Source organism: Corapipo altera, unplaced genomic scaffold (genome assembly GCF_003945725.1).
Source record: "Corapipo altera isolate COAL_440 unplaced genomic scaffold, ASM394572v1 0, whole genome shotgun sequence".
Lineage (NCBI taxonomy): Eukaryota > Metazoa > Chordata > Aves > Passeriformes > Pipridae > Corapipo > Corapipo altera.
The window spans coordinates 75650986-75670557 of record NW_020884872.1 but is presented as its reverse complement, the minus strand read 5'-3'; the positions used below and the strand labels follow the sequence as shown (position 1 = coordinate 75670557).

At 35.2% G+C, this 19572-nt stretch overlaps 1 protein-coding gene across 1 annotated transcript in view; it reads right to left on the bottom strand.

Moving 5' to 3' along the window:
• Positions 1-19572, bottom strand: part of CWF19L2 (CWF19 like cell cycle control factor 2) — a 71277-nt gene that overhangs the window by 25569 nt on the left and 26136 nt on the right. The window contains exons 10-12 of the mRNA XM_027663159.1: positions 17554-17643; positions 5114-5239; positions 3846-3983 (exon numbers count right to left, since the gene is read on the bottom strand). Coding sequence (XP_027518960.1) covers positions 3846-3983; positions 5114-5239; positions 17554-17643 — 354 coding nt within the window. The remainder of the gene's footprint in view (positions 1-3845; positions 3984-5113; positions 5240-17553; positions 17644-19572) is intronic.

Here is a 19572-nt window from a genome sequence, read left to right as displayed (position 1 = left end):
CTAAAGTGAATCTTAAGAATCAGTTCAGATATGTTTCACAATGTTAGAAAAATTCCAGTTTTGTAGTTTGAAATTCTACAATTTACAGTGACCTCTATTTTTGACAGTCGTGCATATTTACACAACGATAACTAATTCTCAGATCTAGATGGTTTATGTATGTGTTGAACAAAAGAAATTCCCAACAAATCCACTGGTAACCTCCTTTAATTAAAAAAAATTACCATTTACTCCTGCCCTCTGTTTTCTTTTTAAAGGTTGCCGTTATACTTGCCAGCTTCTGTTCCTCAGGGTGAATAAAGATAACACTCATAAGTTCACAGCTGAGCATGTCACACCTGACTTCTCTCACTTCCTCACTTAAGTGAGGACTATTCAGTTTTAGTCACTGATTATCATTCATCTCAAATTTGACTTTCATTTTAAAAGACTGGATTTCTATAAATTTGAACTAAAATTAATTTTACTGACACTTAACTTGAGACAGTTTTTCCACTTATTTCATGTAAATAACGGTTCACGCAAAACAATCACTCTGACCCCATTTATAGAGGGTATTAATGCAAATAGTTCATTAGTCTTTCTAGCATGCACTTATCTTTTCTAAATGTTCTAATTAACCCTTGATCACGTTTTTAAATACCACATTCCTGCTGGTTTCTTGCTTTCAATGAATCTAACTCCTAGTTTTTTAGTTTTTAGCAAACGCAAAATAATTACTTAAATTCCCTCAAGATAATTTTTTCCCCATTCTCATCAAAACTGCCTTCTAAGCCTGCTAGGTTCACTCTCTTTTTCATTCTCCTTACTTGGACATGAGCAGTACTTTTTAAATAATGGTTGGGTTCTTACTGTGACTTTTCTGTCAACCTCCAGAAGCTCTTTCTTCTTCTGTTCTCCCACCACTGGATTATTTTTAAATAAAAACAATCAAACAAAGTTTTATCCTGTTTTGAGAGGGTGTTCACTCCCTTAGAAGGTTTTCACCAGTGACATACATCTGCAAGCATTTTCCCCTTATGTGCTCATTTTAAACTCCCACTAAAGAGACTCTACGTTTCTTCATAATTGCTTCTTTATAGAAGTTAAATGCTACATTACATTTTATTCTTCTACATGGATAAAGAAGTTCAGTTCCCAAAGTTCACCCTCATTTGTACCAAATTTGTATTTTTAAAACAGCTACATACTGTACCAGGCCATTTCTGTACCACTTCTAGACTGATCAAGTTTTACCACTGCCCCAGAAATCCTTATAGTGCAAGTAACTAGTTCCTAGAGGAGCTGGCTACAGGTACTAGAATGCTAACCCAAGATGTTACACATACAGGATGTGTTTTTCTGTTTTCTTTAAATTCAATTATAGCTCATGCCTTTTAGCAACAGGTACAGGTGATAAAATGGAAGATGAGGAGCCACCAAAAGGAAGTAACAGGGGATATTCAGTCTAATCCCTAATTCACATAGCTATTCATAAACCAGAGAAAGATATCAGGTAAGGAGGTAGCATTAAAACCTCCAAATTGCTAAATGCCAGGAAAGTACAAGCTGCATCACTGGAAGTGTGACCTGTTCTTATTCTCTTTCTCCTATGCAGTCACTGTTGCATAGAGAATACTGGCTGAGTGAATCTCTCATATAGCTGCTCTTGCATTACGTGTCTCAGTCATCAAGAACTTCAAAAATGATCAGCATTTCGAAATTGAATAGAAAAAAAAAAGAACAGAACAAAAAATTATGAAGAAAAATTATCAGAATTTTTGCCTTTGAAGACTTACAAAACTAAATAATATAGAAATCTTTGATCTCCCTTCAAGTTTGGTAGTCTTTCTTGCATTATTAATGTCAAAATTACAAAAACTAAACCAAGGGCAGCTGAAAAACAGTTCAGGGCTCTTAGAGTCAAAAGTTATTTTCCATTTTGAAGTGAAGAAACTTGGAATCAATAAATACACCAATAGACAAACAATATTTTTCAAAAAGTTTAGAAAGTCCAAATGCAAGACAAGCAAATTACTGGATAAATACACACATTTCTCAGAAAAAAAGTCTGAATGGTCTTTTATTTGCATTTGGAAAAATACAAGCAAAAAAAATTTCTCTTTTTGAAAGCATTTCCTACTACATCTTCAGAGGGGCACTGCAAACGTTTGCTATTACCAAAACTCAGGAAGCTCAAATCAGTCTGGTTTTATTTACACATCCCTGAAAAGAGTCAAGAGCACAAAAAGCAACCCTCTAAACTGTTCAGTGGAAGCAGCCACACGAAAGCACTAAACAGAGAACAAATTGAGCACGTTAATAGTAATTTCAGAATGACATGATGATATGGATTTACAAACTCACCTTCAATGCCCATATGTGAGTTAAAGAATTTCTTTAAAATCCATTCCACTTATGTTTTAATATAGACATTCATATGCACACCCCCCAAGCACAATTTATCATGAAAGTTATCTCTCATAATGAGAATACTTAATGGAGACAAAACAACACAAGATGAAGAAGGTCCTTGAGAAAATGGCATTTCCCTCTGTTATGCTTTTTGTCATTTGATGTGGACAGTACAAAGTTTGATTGTGTCCTTAAACTTCTGTTTACTTTAAAGTGTTTGCATGACAGATATGCTGATTAATAAATGCTAACAGTTTGCACCACTGCACAAGTCATGAAGAAAATTTTTGTGTGTTTGGGTTTTTTTTAGGACAGGAAGGTAAAGAAAGAAATTAAATATTGGCAACAAGTCATGTTTGTTTAACTGGACCCCAAGGGTATTATTTTTTTTTGAGTATGTCAGGGGGATAAAATGAGAACTTCTACCAGAGGCAGCTGAATGAGAAGATGCATAAACCACACTAAGTTCAGATAATCTCTCCAGAAGAACTTCCTGCCAAAAGGTTTATGGCATCAAGCTAAATATTTTCTACTGGGCACTATCATGTCTTTTACAATTATTTTAAGTTCCATCTGATGAAGCCTAATTTTCAAAAATTAAAAAAAACAAACAAACAAACAACCCAAAACCTACTCTCCGGGATCTTGTCTGCCTCAGATAAATGGAAAAATAAAATTTTGTCTGTGATGATACTTAATTCCATGCAAACAATCTTTTTCAGAACCTGTTTGGTGATGCATAAAATATTGGGGCAGTAACATAGTAAAAATTGAAGTATGATAGAGAAACCATATGTTGTAGGTATTGGAAATCGTCTCTGTCAAACACTTGCATACCAAGTGCAAAAAGTATGCCTTATTACTCAATTTGGATGACAGAAAATAATCATTCCACTTGGGCTGCAGTATCTGTCTGTGAGTTGGCTGCTCTTAAAAGTGGAATCACTCGTGGAACCATACTGCATAAATCTGTGTAGCCTGTAAGCATGAATTATCTCATTATCCAAGTCATTCTGATGGAAATTCATGCAGTTTGCTTCAAATCTCACTGACTCTTTTAACTTCTAGATATAAGTGACATTCTAAACACAAAGAAAACTGTGCTTTTCTCTGTCACTAATCTGAGGAAAATCTGCTTTGTTGGGCATAAGTTATTAATATACAATGCACTTTAAAAGTGTTCACCTCAACCATGTCAAATTCTACAGGCAAAGGAACAATGCAAACACATCTATGAAGGAACTGAACACACCACATTTCCTGCATGTGTGCAGGTTTCCATCACTTTGATGACATCTCGAGGACCATATTACAATAGACTTGATTACTACTCAAGACAGTAAGAATTCTCAACTAAAAGCAACATACCTAGAGCACTCAGGCCTCATATTCTCCTTGATATTTCTAATAATGACATGTTTAATTAGAAATACACACACACAACACGTTACCTTTGATGCCATACGCATGAACAGCGAGTTTTGATCCTCTGCTGTCCTCATCTTCTCATTTTTGACCAAATCCTTCAGGTCCGTATTATCATCATCCTGAAAATACCGTACTCTCTCTTTATCTACATGAGTAGGGACCTGGAAACAAACATATTGAAAATAAATATTTTCCTAATGAGAAAGATCAGCTATGAAATTCAGATCCTAATAATTTCAACAAGTTTAAAGAATCATGAATCAAGCTAAGCGCATCTGAAACAACTGGGCTGACTGCTTCATTTTATCTAAGGAAAATAATATCTTCCCCTTCTTCAACTGCATCAGTATGCATAAATAAAAATGTAGCCTCTTTCCACAATCACTATATCCTTTACATCCTTAAGGTATCAGAGCTACAACATTATCACTCAGGGAAGATGTAGAGTAATTCACTGAAACAGTTAATAAGCTTAATAAGTAATTTTTATTATTGACAATTCAAAAGTTTTTGTAAAGTCACAGATACTACTGAAACACAGTAATCACAGAGTGTACTGAAAACTTGTATGAATATGGTACCTCTGTTGGGAAATGTTGCCATTTTAGACAGAGTGCACAAAAGAACAGATTTCCTTTAGCTTACAACTTAACTAAATTCTGAAGGAGCACAGGGAATGGTCATTAACACACAGCAAGATGGCATTTTCTAAAATGGAAACAACAGGAGGATGACAACAAATTCCTCGGTCTCTTATGCCTTTTGCTCCTCCATAGCAGTGCTGCAAAATGATCTGTTCTGCCAATCAAGAACAAACTTCTTGTTCCCCAAAGCACTTTCTTACAAAGATTAGGTCATAATTATTATTACCAGCAGTAGCCATTTTTTTTATTAGAAGAAAAGTAAAATTAGCCCCGAGACCTGACTATCTTGGTAAAATCTTTCTTATTTTGGAAATATTCAGCTCTGCTAATCTTCATTATTTACATAACTTTATGGAATATAAACTACTTGGCTAAGAGACTGTGATAACTTGAAAAACCTACTTTTCCATGAATGTGCATTTAAGTAAGCTGTAAAGTGATCCCTAGGGAAATACAATCTGAAAATAAACTTAATATATGCTTAATAAACATGTACTCTAGCACTTAATTACAATCATCTTCTGAAAGAAACATTTTAGCTACCTATTGACATTCTGATAAGACACTCATTAATTATGACATCACCAAAGTAAAACTGCAAAATTATTTAATAATTACACTTTAATACTCACACTTGTAAAACTTACCATCTGTCGCTTTCTCCGTCCTCCTTTTGCCTCTTTTGGCTCAGCTGGTCCAGTCACAGGCCATGCCATTCCACTCTCATCTGTTCTGACAAGGACCACTTGTTCATCTTCTTGACGGCTTGAAGCCTGTGTCAGGTTTTAAGGCATATTTTAAAACAGATGGCACAGACAAACCACATTAAATAAATGTTTAAAATACTAAATATTAAATAACAGATTCTTCACATTTTGTGTGTTCATTGTAATTCAAAGCAGACAGCATTACCTTAAAAAGGTATTCTTTTTCACATTTAAAAAGTACAAAATATTAAAAATATATTCAGTTAGTTAAGTGCAGAGTTAATAAATACTTTCCAAAGAACCAAGCTTGTATTCTTTAGTTTTTTCTCTTACACTTCATCCCCAGAATACAATGCATATGAAGACTGAAACAGATAATATTGAATTGATATACCACACCATCTTTATAAGAGTGTATTCCCGAAAACCATCTGAAAAGGAGTTTTTCTGTGTTTAATGGTTTTTTTCATTTCAAAACTTTGCTAATAAACTAGCCAAAACCTTAGCTATTGGTTTTCAACACATTCCATCAGATCACACTTTTGTTTCCTGTCATTGTTAACACACTGTAATACTGAGATTTTTTAAATCTTGATTGTAGGATATGCAAAATAGGAAATACAAAGAGCTCAACACAAGTGTCTCTCTCTATGGTGATGAAGAAACAGATAAATAGATGTACATTTATTATTTAGGTCAAGTTAAATTGTAGCCTGAGGCAGAAATGACAACATTTAAATCATCTGTTTGTGTGCCAAAATATATGGAAACAATAACAAGCATTCACCTGACCTATGTCAAATAAGTAATTTGCTTTTGGATGGTAAACTCATTCAATCTCACATAAATTGCACATGTATTTAATTACAGCATCTACATACCAAAAGAAACTTGGAAATCATGAGCAGGGTAGCTTCTAAACTTAAACCAAACTCTTGAGGTGCTGGAGATGTGAGGTAAGAGGCACACATAAGACAGGGCAACAAGGGAAGCTTTCACACATTTACCCTTGATCCTCAGGGTGGAATAGAACTACCAGTTCATCTGCTGGAAGAGCAACTCAGTAGGGCACAAGCAGTACAGATTTCAAAAGCACTGAGGACAAATGCCAAACAAATTAACTAAGAGTGCTCTTCTGAATTTTCTACTCATAAATTTAAAAAAAAATAGCCTAATCAGGGATGTGGAAGTCAGTCACTCCTTTGGCTACAGCAACAAGATAGTGGAGCTTAAGATTCTAAGGAAAGTGAGTAAGGCAAGAAACAGAACAAAGGAAGAATAATCCTGGATTATAGAAAAACGGACTTCAACTTATTCAGGGATCTGCTTGGCTGGATTTCATGAGCAATGGTCATCAATGTCAAGCTGTCAGAAAAAGCTGGTTGATCTTCAAGGAAAACCCCCACAGAGGATGAGAAGGGACATTTCATCTGCTATCCCCACTTGGCTAAATGGGGAACTTCAGACAAAACTCAGAAAGCAATAAGGAAGCTTACACAAGGTGAAATCTGAGAAGTTACCCAGGAGGACCCCAGAAGCACTTTCCAGGCATACAGGCATAGAATAGAAACCACAGCTGAAGACGAAACTAGCAAGAGATGGAAAAAAACAAAAAGGGATTCTATGAGCATACTGGATATTCACCTACAAGCAAGGACAACAGAGCTCTGCTGTTGAGAGAGGAAAGGCCATGGAAGAGGTTAAGAGACTCAATATCTTTGCCAGTCCTTACCAGCAAAGTCTGCCCTTGGGCTTCTCAGGCCTCAGTGCCTCCCAGTAGAGCTTGGAGGACAGAAGTACACCTGACAGAAGGATCAACTTGAGGCCCAGGTAAGCAACTTGAAATGTGCCAGCTTAGGGAGCTAGATGGGATGCATATATCACATGGGAAAAGAGGTCTCTCCCAATCACATCTGAGGAGTAGCAGTGGATGCTCTTGGAAAAAGGTGAATGTATACAGTCATCTTCAAAAAAGTAAAGAAACACCTGGGGAACAGAATGACCACCTTCACCCCAGTCACACAAAATATTACAGAACCAGTTCTCATGGAAGGCCCTTCATAGGGCCCCCATTTCACAGAAGTGTTCTCAAACTTACCTAAAGATATATATATACACACACATATGAAGAAAAGGTAGAAATTCTGCACCAGAAAAGTATTTAATTTTCTAAAATATTAAGAATAATTAAAAAAATATTTTTAAAGCCTGAGAACTTCCTGATTACTCTCCAAAGATGTTTAGTTAAATCAGATGATCAAATTAGAGCACATAATGGGGTCACTACTAAATCTGATGATATTAGGACAGCCTTTGTCAACTCTTATAAACAACTGCATTAATCTCAATTTGAAGCTATTTTCTACCAGACTGCTTTATACCTGCCATCTTTGACTAAGCAAAGCTTATCCCAGAAACCCAAATAAAGTCTGAAAAATCTGTAGATACTGAAGTATGATAGTTTCAATGGTTTAATTACATTTTTCCAAGAAAAATCTATCTTTCCAAGCTGACGAAGGTAGAACTTATGGACCAAAAAGCTGCCTAGGTAAGCCAAAGTTCTCTCTTCAGTTTGGAAGCTGAAGACATAACCACAGATATTGCAGTGAAAACTCAAAAATCCAGAGCATTGCTAATTAGTTTGAAATGAAACAGATCTTTCTAGAGGAAAAACACCACCTTGTCCCAAACCTACAATGCCCACGTGGCCAAACAGGGATCCAGCAGCTCTCCCAAGAGGACTGGTCAAATCCACACATGGGGCAGCAGGTAACAGGAGTTCAATGAGTGGAAAGACATGCCTGAGTGAGGACTTCACATACACAGGATCCCTCAGAAATGGTTACTTGTTAGATTATTCACCAATAGACATTACAACAGCAGTGCTTCAACAACGACAAAGAACAGTAAATATCAGATTCTTAAGTCAACTTACAAGCATCTAATTCCTTTTAAAGTCATCCAACACAAGATTTGTCTTCACTAAAATTCTTAAAATACAGACGTTTCAAAAAGGAATGTGCAAGCTGTTAGTTTCCAAAAATCAATGGAATTCACAAGGTGTTCTACATGTCGGACTTTTTTATCTGCCTTTGAAGACAGGCTCCAAAACATTAGATCCTAACAATATCTGATTTTCCATTTTTTCTTCTCATTTCTACATGCCAACACACTAACATAAAGGCAGTAGAAGAGTATTTTCTGGATCTGAACCACAGAATGAGTGGAGACAGAAATAGGAGTGGGGTAGGGGGCAGTAGATATAACACATACTGAATTCTTTGCGTCAGAACTCTACAGCTGGCAAGGTATTTTGTATTTTATGGGGCTTGGGGGTTTTTTCCCCCTAATTTCAAAGACTCCTGAGTCCTGACACAAAGCATGCAATACTGACCATAACATATTCAGATTTAATTTTCCAGAGAAAAGGAAAAAAATTAATTTTTAGCTTTAGAATACAAAGTATGAAAAAATAGAAGTTGTCCATCAAAGAGAAATTAAAAGGAGCAGACAAAAGGATCAACTAATTACGGACAGAATGAAAACAAAGTGCAGTCTTATTAGAGACTAATAGTTTAGCATACTAGGAACTGAGATGAATCCAACGGATCCATGACAGGCATGATTATTCAGAAAATTAAAGATGTTATTAGAGGTAAAGACATCCTTCAGAAGTCAGAATCCTGTCTAAATAGAACTGAATTAAAAACACAACATAACAACAGACACTAATTATATTAACATAAAAAGGTAAGGCAAAATTTGATTTTTAGGAGGATCTTACTAACAATAATTACTAAAGCTATTTCTAAACACATCAGAAGCAGAAAGCTTTCTGGTAGAAAACAAAAGACGTTCAAATAGTTATAGCATTATCAGATGAAATTTTAATAATAAATTAATTATTTGCATTCTAAACATAAGACTTTTCTATTCAACAACCTTTAAAAAAAATAAATAAACAGAATAAACTTTATAAATCATCTTTAAACTGAAATATCAGTAAAAGGAGTTCTCAAGCAAGCTGCCATGAAGCAATGATTTTCACCAGGGCTCCCATAAATGAATTCCAATATATAATGTCCACATTCTTCCACATGCATTACATCCTTTAAATAGGTCTCAGTACAAAAATAATGGAAAGTGACAAATCCGATACAAACCCTTAAAAATGTGCCAAAGGCTGATTTTGGGAATTCAAGGGCAATGTAATGGACAAGCTCACACAAGTATAATAAAAACCCAAATTCCTCTACACTTGAACAAATACGGCATACTGTGACAGAGCCTTTGCAGGAAAAAAGCCATGACTCACAGAAGTAACAGACTTTTCTGAAGGATGTAAAGGAGTGTGGATACCAATCTAACTGCAAAAGTTACTTACTGCTCTCATTTTATCTGTTGATATTTTCTTTACACATTTCTATATTTGCATTCCTATGAGTATATGACATGGTATATGGTAACTAACACCTATATGGTGATTGTGAAATAATAATTACTCTTTCATAATTATCATCAGATAAATAATACCTCTATTAATATAAATATAACATAGCTTTAAAAATATATATTAAAGTACTTGAAATATGATACATGTTGTTAAATGTTAAAGTTGAAACTGGAGAAGAGGCTTAGCCACTATCCTTGAATCTTATGATGACTGTTAAACTAACAATATAATTTACAGTCTGAAATGAACATTGTTGCCATTAATTAAGGAACATGAATTTTTACTTCAGGCCAATTAAATATGTAAAGTACACAGTTGTTCTCACCAAATGTACAAACCACTATAGAGCAATTAACACCCAACCGAACAAAACAAAGACAGCAAGTCTGGTTTTGAAAGATAAAAGCTTTAAATTAAATACATAAATAAATAAAATGCAGTTCTGAAAAAGATTTTTGAACTCTCCAGAGATGCTGCCTGTTCCATAATCCAGCAGGACGAAGTAGAAAAGCTCTGCCACACTAGGTGTATAGCTTAATTTGAGACACTGGAGTAGATGAACAAAGGGAGTAATCAGGCCAAACATCTCAGATAGGATCTACTCAATTAGAACTGCTTTTTAATGCTGTTAGCTAAAGGGAATAAAATACATTTTAAGAGTCAGTATATTGTGGGATAGGGAACAACCAGAGCCAGAAAAAAACAAACTTTTTTTTAATTACTGAGCCAACAAAAAGCTGGATGCTGCATGAACTGAGAGCTGTCTGCAAATGTTTACCAGGAGCTACACTCAAGTGGTATACAAGTACAGTGTAATGAAGGAATAACAAAGCTCAGCAATAACCTTCAGCAAGGAACAAACTTCCACAACCAAATACTTTATAGGGAAAAATCAGATGCTGCACTAAGTACGCCACCTGTTTCCTTTCTCTTACAGTCTTTGGCCACTGGAAATTGTTTGAATATTGTCTTATTCCTGTCTAGAAAAGTCTGTCCTTATGTTATAATATTAACTAAGTGTCTAGAAGGCATCTAGCACTTCTCAGAGTAATGGACGCAGCTATTTCTTCCATCCACTGTCTCCTGTTCTTTTCCATTGCTCCTTCCCCTCCCATTTCAATTACCCCTCTGTTAGGTTCTCGGGTTGCACTCACACAAGATCACCACAGTTATCAGATGGATGATCCAATCCGAAGGAGCAGTCTGCCTCCTTCTGTGCTGGCTATTTGTAAGAGCAGCAGGTCTCATCACTGAGGAGTTGATGTAGTCACTACCTGGAGTCCCCACGTACCAGGTTTCAAAGCATTTAAGTTACCCTTCAGGCTCTGACATTTGTTGTGAATAATGGCACCGTAACCTTCAAGGTAACGCTTACAAAACCAGTAGGTAGACCATAATCCATAGCAAGATTGAGGTTTGAATCTCACAGCAAGATGAAATTAAAACGGTCCAAAGTCTTTAACAGTAGTCCGTTGTATAAAAGTTGTGTCTTTCATCTGAGTTTCTTATAGCAGAAAAAAAACTATAAGAGGAAGGAAAGTAAGAGCAAACTTCTAACTAGGTTAAAAATTTAGTATTCCCAGAAAGACTCAGCGAACACATTAATAAGAATTACTATTACAACTTCAAAAGGTATTAAGCTAATATAGAAATGGGATTTTAAGAAGGTTTTAGAAGATCAGGAAGTCAATCTGCCATATTCAGGATCTTGTACTTAATATAGTGGAGAGAAGCATTAGAAAATCCAATGCAGGCTGTAACACAGAAGTGAACTGTTCTACAGAAGAGTATCAGGTAGTGCTTCATTTGTGTATAAAACATACAACTAAAAAACTCCAAAAACTCCAAACCATGGAAAAGGATTAAGTCTTTATCCTTTCTCTCCCCCAGTCAGTGAGTGACACATGTTAATAACATGTTATGCAAAAAACTTAATTTGTTCTTACTGATATAAAATCAGTTGCCCGCCAATTCTTTGTTCTTATATTATGAAAAGAGTATTTTAGCAAAACTGTGTATTACTCAAAATAAACAACATGACCTTCTTATTAATCTCCTCTTTATAAAATGTGTCCAATCATCCCTGCATTCAAAAATCTTTCTATTTGCACTGAATGTTTATTTTCCTAAAGCATCTCTACGATAGGGTGATCAGAATAATATCTTGTAAGCAGAACGGACACACACACAAACCTCAAATCAAATTCAGTAGGACTCATCCTGCCAGCCTGAGGAAGTAACTTATAATGAGCCTGGTCCAGTGATGCCTCCAGTAATGGGGAAAACTAAAGCAATTAAGTCTAACTTAACAGTAATACTGGATATCAAGAAGCAACATAACCTTGCAAATACAACTTCAAAAAAACCATCTAAAGATGAAGTCTGATATTTGAAATTGTTAGCTACACTTGAAATGGTTAGACACTTAGCCATACCATCAATATGCCACTGTAGGTATGAGATGCAAGAAAACTTGAAAAAAACAAAAAAGTAATGACTAGATGGCTCTAGACAGCAGTAAAAATATACAGAAATTTAACATGGTGTTAGGAGAAAAACAGAGCCAGAAAAAATGATGCCATCAGCTGCAAGTGCTGCATGGCACTTGGATACGGCTGCTGCCTCTGGTGTCAAAGCATATTTCCAAGCTTTTGTATTGTCAGTTTGAACTCCACAAAGTTTTATCCACCCTGCCCTTTCATACTTTTTACGTGTACTGAAACCATAAGCTGTTTTACATCATTTATTGATACAATTTCTCCAATACTTTTTAATTGCAAAAGCCAATTTCCTATAAATTACATTCAGGAAGCTAAACCACTTTGTCTTAATATGTTTTTGTCTTATGAATAATTGTGTAATCTTCTCTTACTGACATCAACAAGAGTGTCCAGGAAATACACTCACCAATAACTGCATATACCTACTATTTTTAAAAAGTATGCACTAATGATATTAAAGCTGTTATGCAGCAGTATACCCACGTCATTATTCCCTGTTCCAGTTAGAGCTAGTCAACTCCACATGGAAAACACAAACTTTTGCTGAAGAATGGCACAGCCATCTTGCACACAAGATTCAAGTGTGATGGAACACCAGGAATCAGACATTATGAGCTAAAAACACCTGAGAGTAAACAGACCATGAGCCATCTGTTGCTGTATCTCCCCACCATCTGAAGTTCCAAATAAAATCAGAGATTTTTATTGTGCATTTAGTGAGGGTCATTAATCCCCATCTTTCTAGTTTTTATAGAACGATCTAACTATACTTTCTTGCAAAGCAGTTTTAAATAGTTTTTAAAGGACTCTTTATATATTGTAAGTCTATAAGCATTACTTCAACTGTATTTAAGTTTTGCATTGGTTAAGTCAGAATGAAAAGCCACTCAACCATCTGTTATTAAAGTATATTACAGGTAAATTTTGACAACCAAATATTTTTATTGTAGAAAAACATCTGTGTTTATAGTCACCATTCCTAAACCTAAAATTAAACATCCTGGCACACCTGCAATTTTGAATGTTAATTTTCAGGGTAAGTTGGTTTTGCCTTTTTTTTTTGTGTTTGTTTAGCTTTGGTTAGGGATTTTTTAAAATTAAAAAAACCCCTCACATCAAAAGCACTGATTAGTTTCCTTCTTTCTTTCACCTCCTACTCCAAAGTATTAATTACCATTTAAATTTTACATGTATACACACATATATACAAACACACATGTACACACACACCCCACTGTACTTATAGATAACTCTCTCTTTTTCCAAGGAATCATTGTCATCTTTAAGCTATTTGTGAAAAGGTCATTCTTGAAAACAAGGACATTATCTGCGCTGCAATTAGTTTCTCCGGATAAAGATCCAGCATGTTCCATCCTGTGTCTCCTAATGAAGAACTGTACGTAATGGTATGCAACAGATGTAATTTTTATTATAAATAGGATTTGAGATATAAGCCAAACTGTTGTATTCAGTTTCCTTTTTGAAAAATAGTGTTAGCTCTTCAAAAAGAATTTTTAAAAAATCATATATACTGAGCTAGCTTCCTTAGAATTCTCCCTCAGTCTGGACTCTAATGCATCTCAGGGATCCAAATTAAATATCAGACCTTCAATACATCAAAATTTGTGTTCAGATAAGACATGTTGGAAACCTAATCATCTTTATACTCAAAAAGCATAATAAATAAAAATAACAGAAGCATTTGAAGTACGTGAAGCTCTTAATATTGTGAAGGTTTTCACTAAAAGACGAGCCCTACTTATGCCATAAAACTTGCTAAATTAACTTTTCCTTACACTATAAATTTTTTCTACCTGAGACGTACAAGCAATGGACTGGAGACTCTTACTCTTACAGATGCAACAGGTAGCCTAGAAGGAGTTTTCTCTTTTAAAGAAGCATCATATCAGTGAGATGCCTCCAATAAGTGAAATGCTGTGCCTGCCAAAATTCAAGACAATTGCCTACAGATCTCTTCTATGCTCAAGAGGCATATCAGAAACACTACATACTCTTCAGTAGAAAAACTTTAAATTTTTTTCTGATTTTTTTCCTCTATCCTGAGGAATACATTTGAGAGAGAGAGAGTGTATACATATATATATATATATATATATCTTTCAATCACTGTTTTATTCCCTATGCTTTAAATATATTTATTAAATCAATCATACTAGACCAAGGGCTGACAGACTTCCATAGAAAACTCAGTTATTCAAACGAAGATTTGCTATGCTAAAATAATTCATATTTTCCTTACATATTCTCAAAAGCATGACAGAAAAGCCAGTATTTGTTTCCATTTTTCAGAATTCTCTTCTTTTAAATACTCCGTGATACCATGATAGTATATCCTCTATCGTGCTATTTTGCTTAAAGTACCACCTTCTAGTTTTCATTTAATTTTGTATTGATTTTGTATTTTGAATGCAATTCATCATTACTGAGAGTTGTCTCTAGCATTTGCTCAGCAGACACTGCTTTCTGTTTCCTGCATACTAATTAAGTGCTATGGAACACAGAAACAGACTTAGGGTTGAGAAGCTTTTTTCTAAATCATACTTCATTTAGGACTGAAAACAATTTTAAAAGATGCATACTCTTATATACTATATTCATTCACCATCATGCTGTTGGACTAGGTGACCACTGTAAGTCCCTTCCAACTGATATATTCTATATTCTGCCTCTTCCTCATTTAAGTTTTTACCTCCCAATTTTTGTACTACCAAAAACCACTGCAAATTATGTGCCGTGAAGGAGTGTTAATGTTTCAGATATATTTTGTTAAATAAAAAGACTGAACAAAAGCACAAATTACATCAGTTGTGATTAGTACTGACACATGGCAGAGGTGGCATCCTCATAACTACTGTATTCAAATCTAGAGTTGTGTAGCACTCTCAGGTAACAGAAATATAAACTGTACTTGAGAGGTAAACTATGAACACATGAAAGTTATTTTCTAAATGCTGAAGTCTCCACAATTTTCTGCTGTGTCCTTACATTCAATAAGTACTCATTTTCATCACCTATCCTTACTCAGAAACACAGCAGCATTCTCTTTACACGGTTTCACTAGGGCTCAGTCAAAATGTCCATGATAAAGTAGACATAAGCATCTCAAAATATGCATCATTCTATAACAAATGAAATCAAAAGTTTTTTCATTTCCATAGACTCTGCAGGTTACCTCCTGCTCCAACTTAAAGAAAAACAAACACAATCTACATTTTAATTAATCATTTTAGAAGAATCTTTGCATATGTATACACATGACTGAAGTATTTAAGTACAATACCCATCAAGACCCCTAATTTCATTAATAGATACTTCACTCGTTTTTGAAAACTGTACTTCAAAACCATATTTTTGGGGTTGCTTGGGGTAAAATTCCTGTCTAAGTCAAAAAAACTACAAAACTAGTCACTAAGTCACACTGTAAAAGCTAGATTTGCCTTTAGTGTCACTTACAAACAAAAATAAATAAATTAAAACCAGGATTTAAGCTAACACTTCACAGTCCCTTAAGTCTATAGTTTCTTGATCACCTTGAGGCAGAACAAACCAGCACCACTGCCAAAAGAATTGATCCTGTCCTCTGTACCAACTCCAGCCACTCATACACCCCTCTACATGTGTCTTCACTCAGTCCCACAGTGAACTGAATTGGGAAATTGATCCATGTCCAATTAATCAAAAAGAAAAAAACCTTCCTAGGGAGATGCATTCAAAATTGCCTTCACTGCTTCCTGATTTATCTTCCCAGTTCTCTCAACAGAAATTAAAATAAGGCAAAGCCACATTTCAGGACCTCCCAGAATGACATTGGCCATGCAGCTCCAAGGAAGCAGAGAGAGACCTCCCTGAAACATGTTTGTTATTGGTAGTGGAGGCAAAGCTATCAGACTTTGGGATCTATGGGACACCCATTTGGAAAACCATTTCTGTGAAAACTGCTTCAGGTATCCCACTTGTAATACATCTGTCTGAACTGGCTGAGTCCATCAGTTGGGTGGTCAATGCCATGGAAAGGCTGATTCGTACAGAATCAAACAGTCCTTCACAAATCAGCTTCTCTTCTGTTATGAGATGGTTTCTGAACATCTGGGCTGTTTAGACACACAGAGTGATATAGCTGGCCCTTGATACACAGGAGTACCAAGTACATTCTGCTTGTGATCCAGCAGTCCAAAAGTTGGAAGCTGTAAAACCAGTAAGACTATCCTGGCACTATCACAAAGACAGGACTTAGGACAGAGTAACTGACAGCTCTGCTGGACTGCTCATCCTCCTGCTGGACTGCTCATCCTCAAAAGCCATGTAATATAGGCCAGAAGAAGCCAGGAAACAGGCACAGGTAAGGCATATTCAAAAATATTTATATTTGGTACTTTTGAAATGACTACATACTATTAGTTTTAAATATGCTCTAATTTAATTGAGATAAAAATCAGACTGTGGTTAAGACCAGGGCTGACCAAAACTGTTATTCTTGACTCAGTTTCTAAGAAACAGGTATCCACCAATTTTTGAGGCCCATCCATAACACTCTCTCTACTTTCTAATTTTAAAATCTGAATGGATTTTTCCTATGTAATTACACAACTCCAATCCGCTTTATGCAGGTTTTTGTATATATATACATAAAAACATGCCCAAGAATTGCACTGCAATGAAGCAGTCTATGTACACAGAGCTTTTGTATCTTTAAATTCTTGTGAATTCAAAGTCTGAGACTTTAATCCTATTGCCACAAGGTAGTCAGCAAGAGGCCACACATTAACTTCCAGTTCAGTTTGCCTTCTAAAGACTGGAGAAATACTAGTCAACATATGAGGTCTGACATGAAGCCTTTTAGAAAAGAAAAAAGTGAGTGGCTTTTCAAACACAGATCACTTGCAGATGAATTTTCATTGTGGGACTGGGGTCAAATTAAACAAGAACATTAGTTCTTGCCTAAAGTTTTGTCTCCATCATGAAGACAGAACTCATAACTTGAGATATTAACCATATTTCCTTGTAGCCGTATCAGTGTTGGTATGGAAGACGTTTACTATCTGTTTCTCGAATACCACCCTTCAAAAGGAGTTACATGTAAAATGCCAGCTTCTTCAGAGGCATTACAGTTATTTAACAGCCAGTACAGTCAACAACACAACACATAGCAGTTTCATTTTTAATGGAAGATACATATCCTTGCTGAGAAAATTATTACCAGTAAAAAAATCCCATAGAAGTGGATAAGGTACAATGGAGATAGTTTTGTTTGCCAACAAAAGGCACAATTTAATTTGAACAGTAACTCACCTGGTCACATTTTCTAATTTTCCTAAGTACATCTGATCTTCTCTAATTCAACTGCTACTTGTATCATACCACTGTTTTAGTGCAAAAAAAAAAAAGAAGAATATTTTCCCCCTTACCTCTTTGCCAGCCTTTGCTGGAATCTGTCTTTGAGTCTCTCTCAACTTGCGAGCATGGTCAAGTTCTGCCTGAAGTTTTGAAGCCAGTTCCTTCAAAGAAAGTGATTATACTCCATTAGTATAACCATCTGAAACTTTTAAGAGACCTTTATATCGGAATAAACTATTCATTCCATTTTTTTGTGTTTTGAAATTATTATTTAAACTCTAGTGACACAAAAGACTAAATAAGACATGTCAATACAATTTACACAATTCTTTACTGGATAAAAAATTTTAAAAAAATGTTCAGAATAAAAGTATCTGAAGTATAGAAGTATGAATTGCCATAAAAAGAGCAGAAAAAGTATCCTTAAACATTAGTATCTTATACTAAGAAATGCTTTTTTTTACTAATAAATGCTAAGCATAAATATTACTTTATGTATAGACAGCTAAATATGGAAGCTCGAACACATCAGGTGTATAACCTTTCCAGGTTATCCTACGTATCCTTTTATTTTTTTTTACATATACACACATACACATTTATACACACACATGCAAGCAATGGGTCTAGGGAAACATCTCTCAGACATTTTTGCAATGCAGTTTCACATCTCCCCACACTGCATGTCCAACCTTTGCACTTAAGACCTTATTTTGAGTATTAAAATGTACAAAAGGTGAAATATGAGAACCATTTACAATCTTGTGTGAATTGTTTCTGCTGGTCCTGCTCCCTCAACCATCTGTTTATTAAATAAATACAAGTATTTTAGAATATAGACTGCTAAGAATTGCCAGGTGGCAACCCATCAACCTACATGAAACAGAACCACTTATACTCTGACCCCTTTGCCAGTTCCATTGATCGGACTCCAACAAGCATGCCCATACTTGCCACCCCAAAACTAAGTCATTTGGTCAACACCAAGCAGCAAGTCAGTACAAAAACAGATTCAGAATTCATTTGTCGCACACTGTCAACCTTGAGCTCCAGCCATGCTGTTACATAACCACTTGTTCTGGTGTGTGGGGATGAACTTGTTTAAACAAGCTGCATTTTCAATCTGATCAGAGGAAGACCATGAATAATATTTAAAACAAAACAAGGCAAGGATTAGTTTTTTTATTATTTATACTGTTGTTATACTCTCCCTGCAGAACACTGTATATTTTTTGTCAAATTACTCATATTCAGTTACTGTCAGGTGGGACACCCCCTCCCCCAACATTTGCACCCAAGCTTCTGTTTGGGCAATACTATTGAAGCTAAGCAGAAAGGGAAGAAAAAAAGTCTACAAATTTTGCTAATCTCCCTGAAGGTCTTTGGAAAACTTTCCCCTCCCCAGCACTTTTGCAACTAGTGTATAGATAGCTTCAACCATTTTCCCTTGTAGGAAAAAGTCTTACATACTAAAGCAATATCTTAAGTGACTACACCAGTACCTCACAAACCTATCACACAATTACATTCATAAATATATTTTTCTTCAGTAGTGTATTTTCTTAATATTAACTAGGAAAACTACAGATTAAAACATGGAGATATCTTTTTAAATCATTAACACTCATTATATCTTAGTAGGAAATACATTACTTGAAGTTACTTTTAATTCATGTTTGAAGTTAATAAGATTTCAAATGGACAGAATTTGAAAGAAAAGGTATAGCTGTTGAAATACTGTAAAGCTACATACACACATCTATGCCTAAAGTCTGTGGGAGAAGAATTCATAACATAAAACTGGTTTGAAAAGAAAATGTTTATAAAATATGGACAGCATGTCCAAATCCAGCAACAATGCCAAAACATCCTAAAACTTCCCACAAATCAATGAATCAATAGCTCTCAGGGAATACTAATTTAGCTGTTGAAGTCATACTTATTTATTACTTCTTCGTGATGCAGATTTGGTGCAAATATTGTGACACGAGAGGCAAACTAAACAGGTGCAGTAAAAATTAATCTTAAAAAAAAAGATACAAAGGCCCACAGTGATAGGATTTGCTTCTAAAAACTAAGAAAAAAGTTTC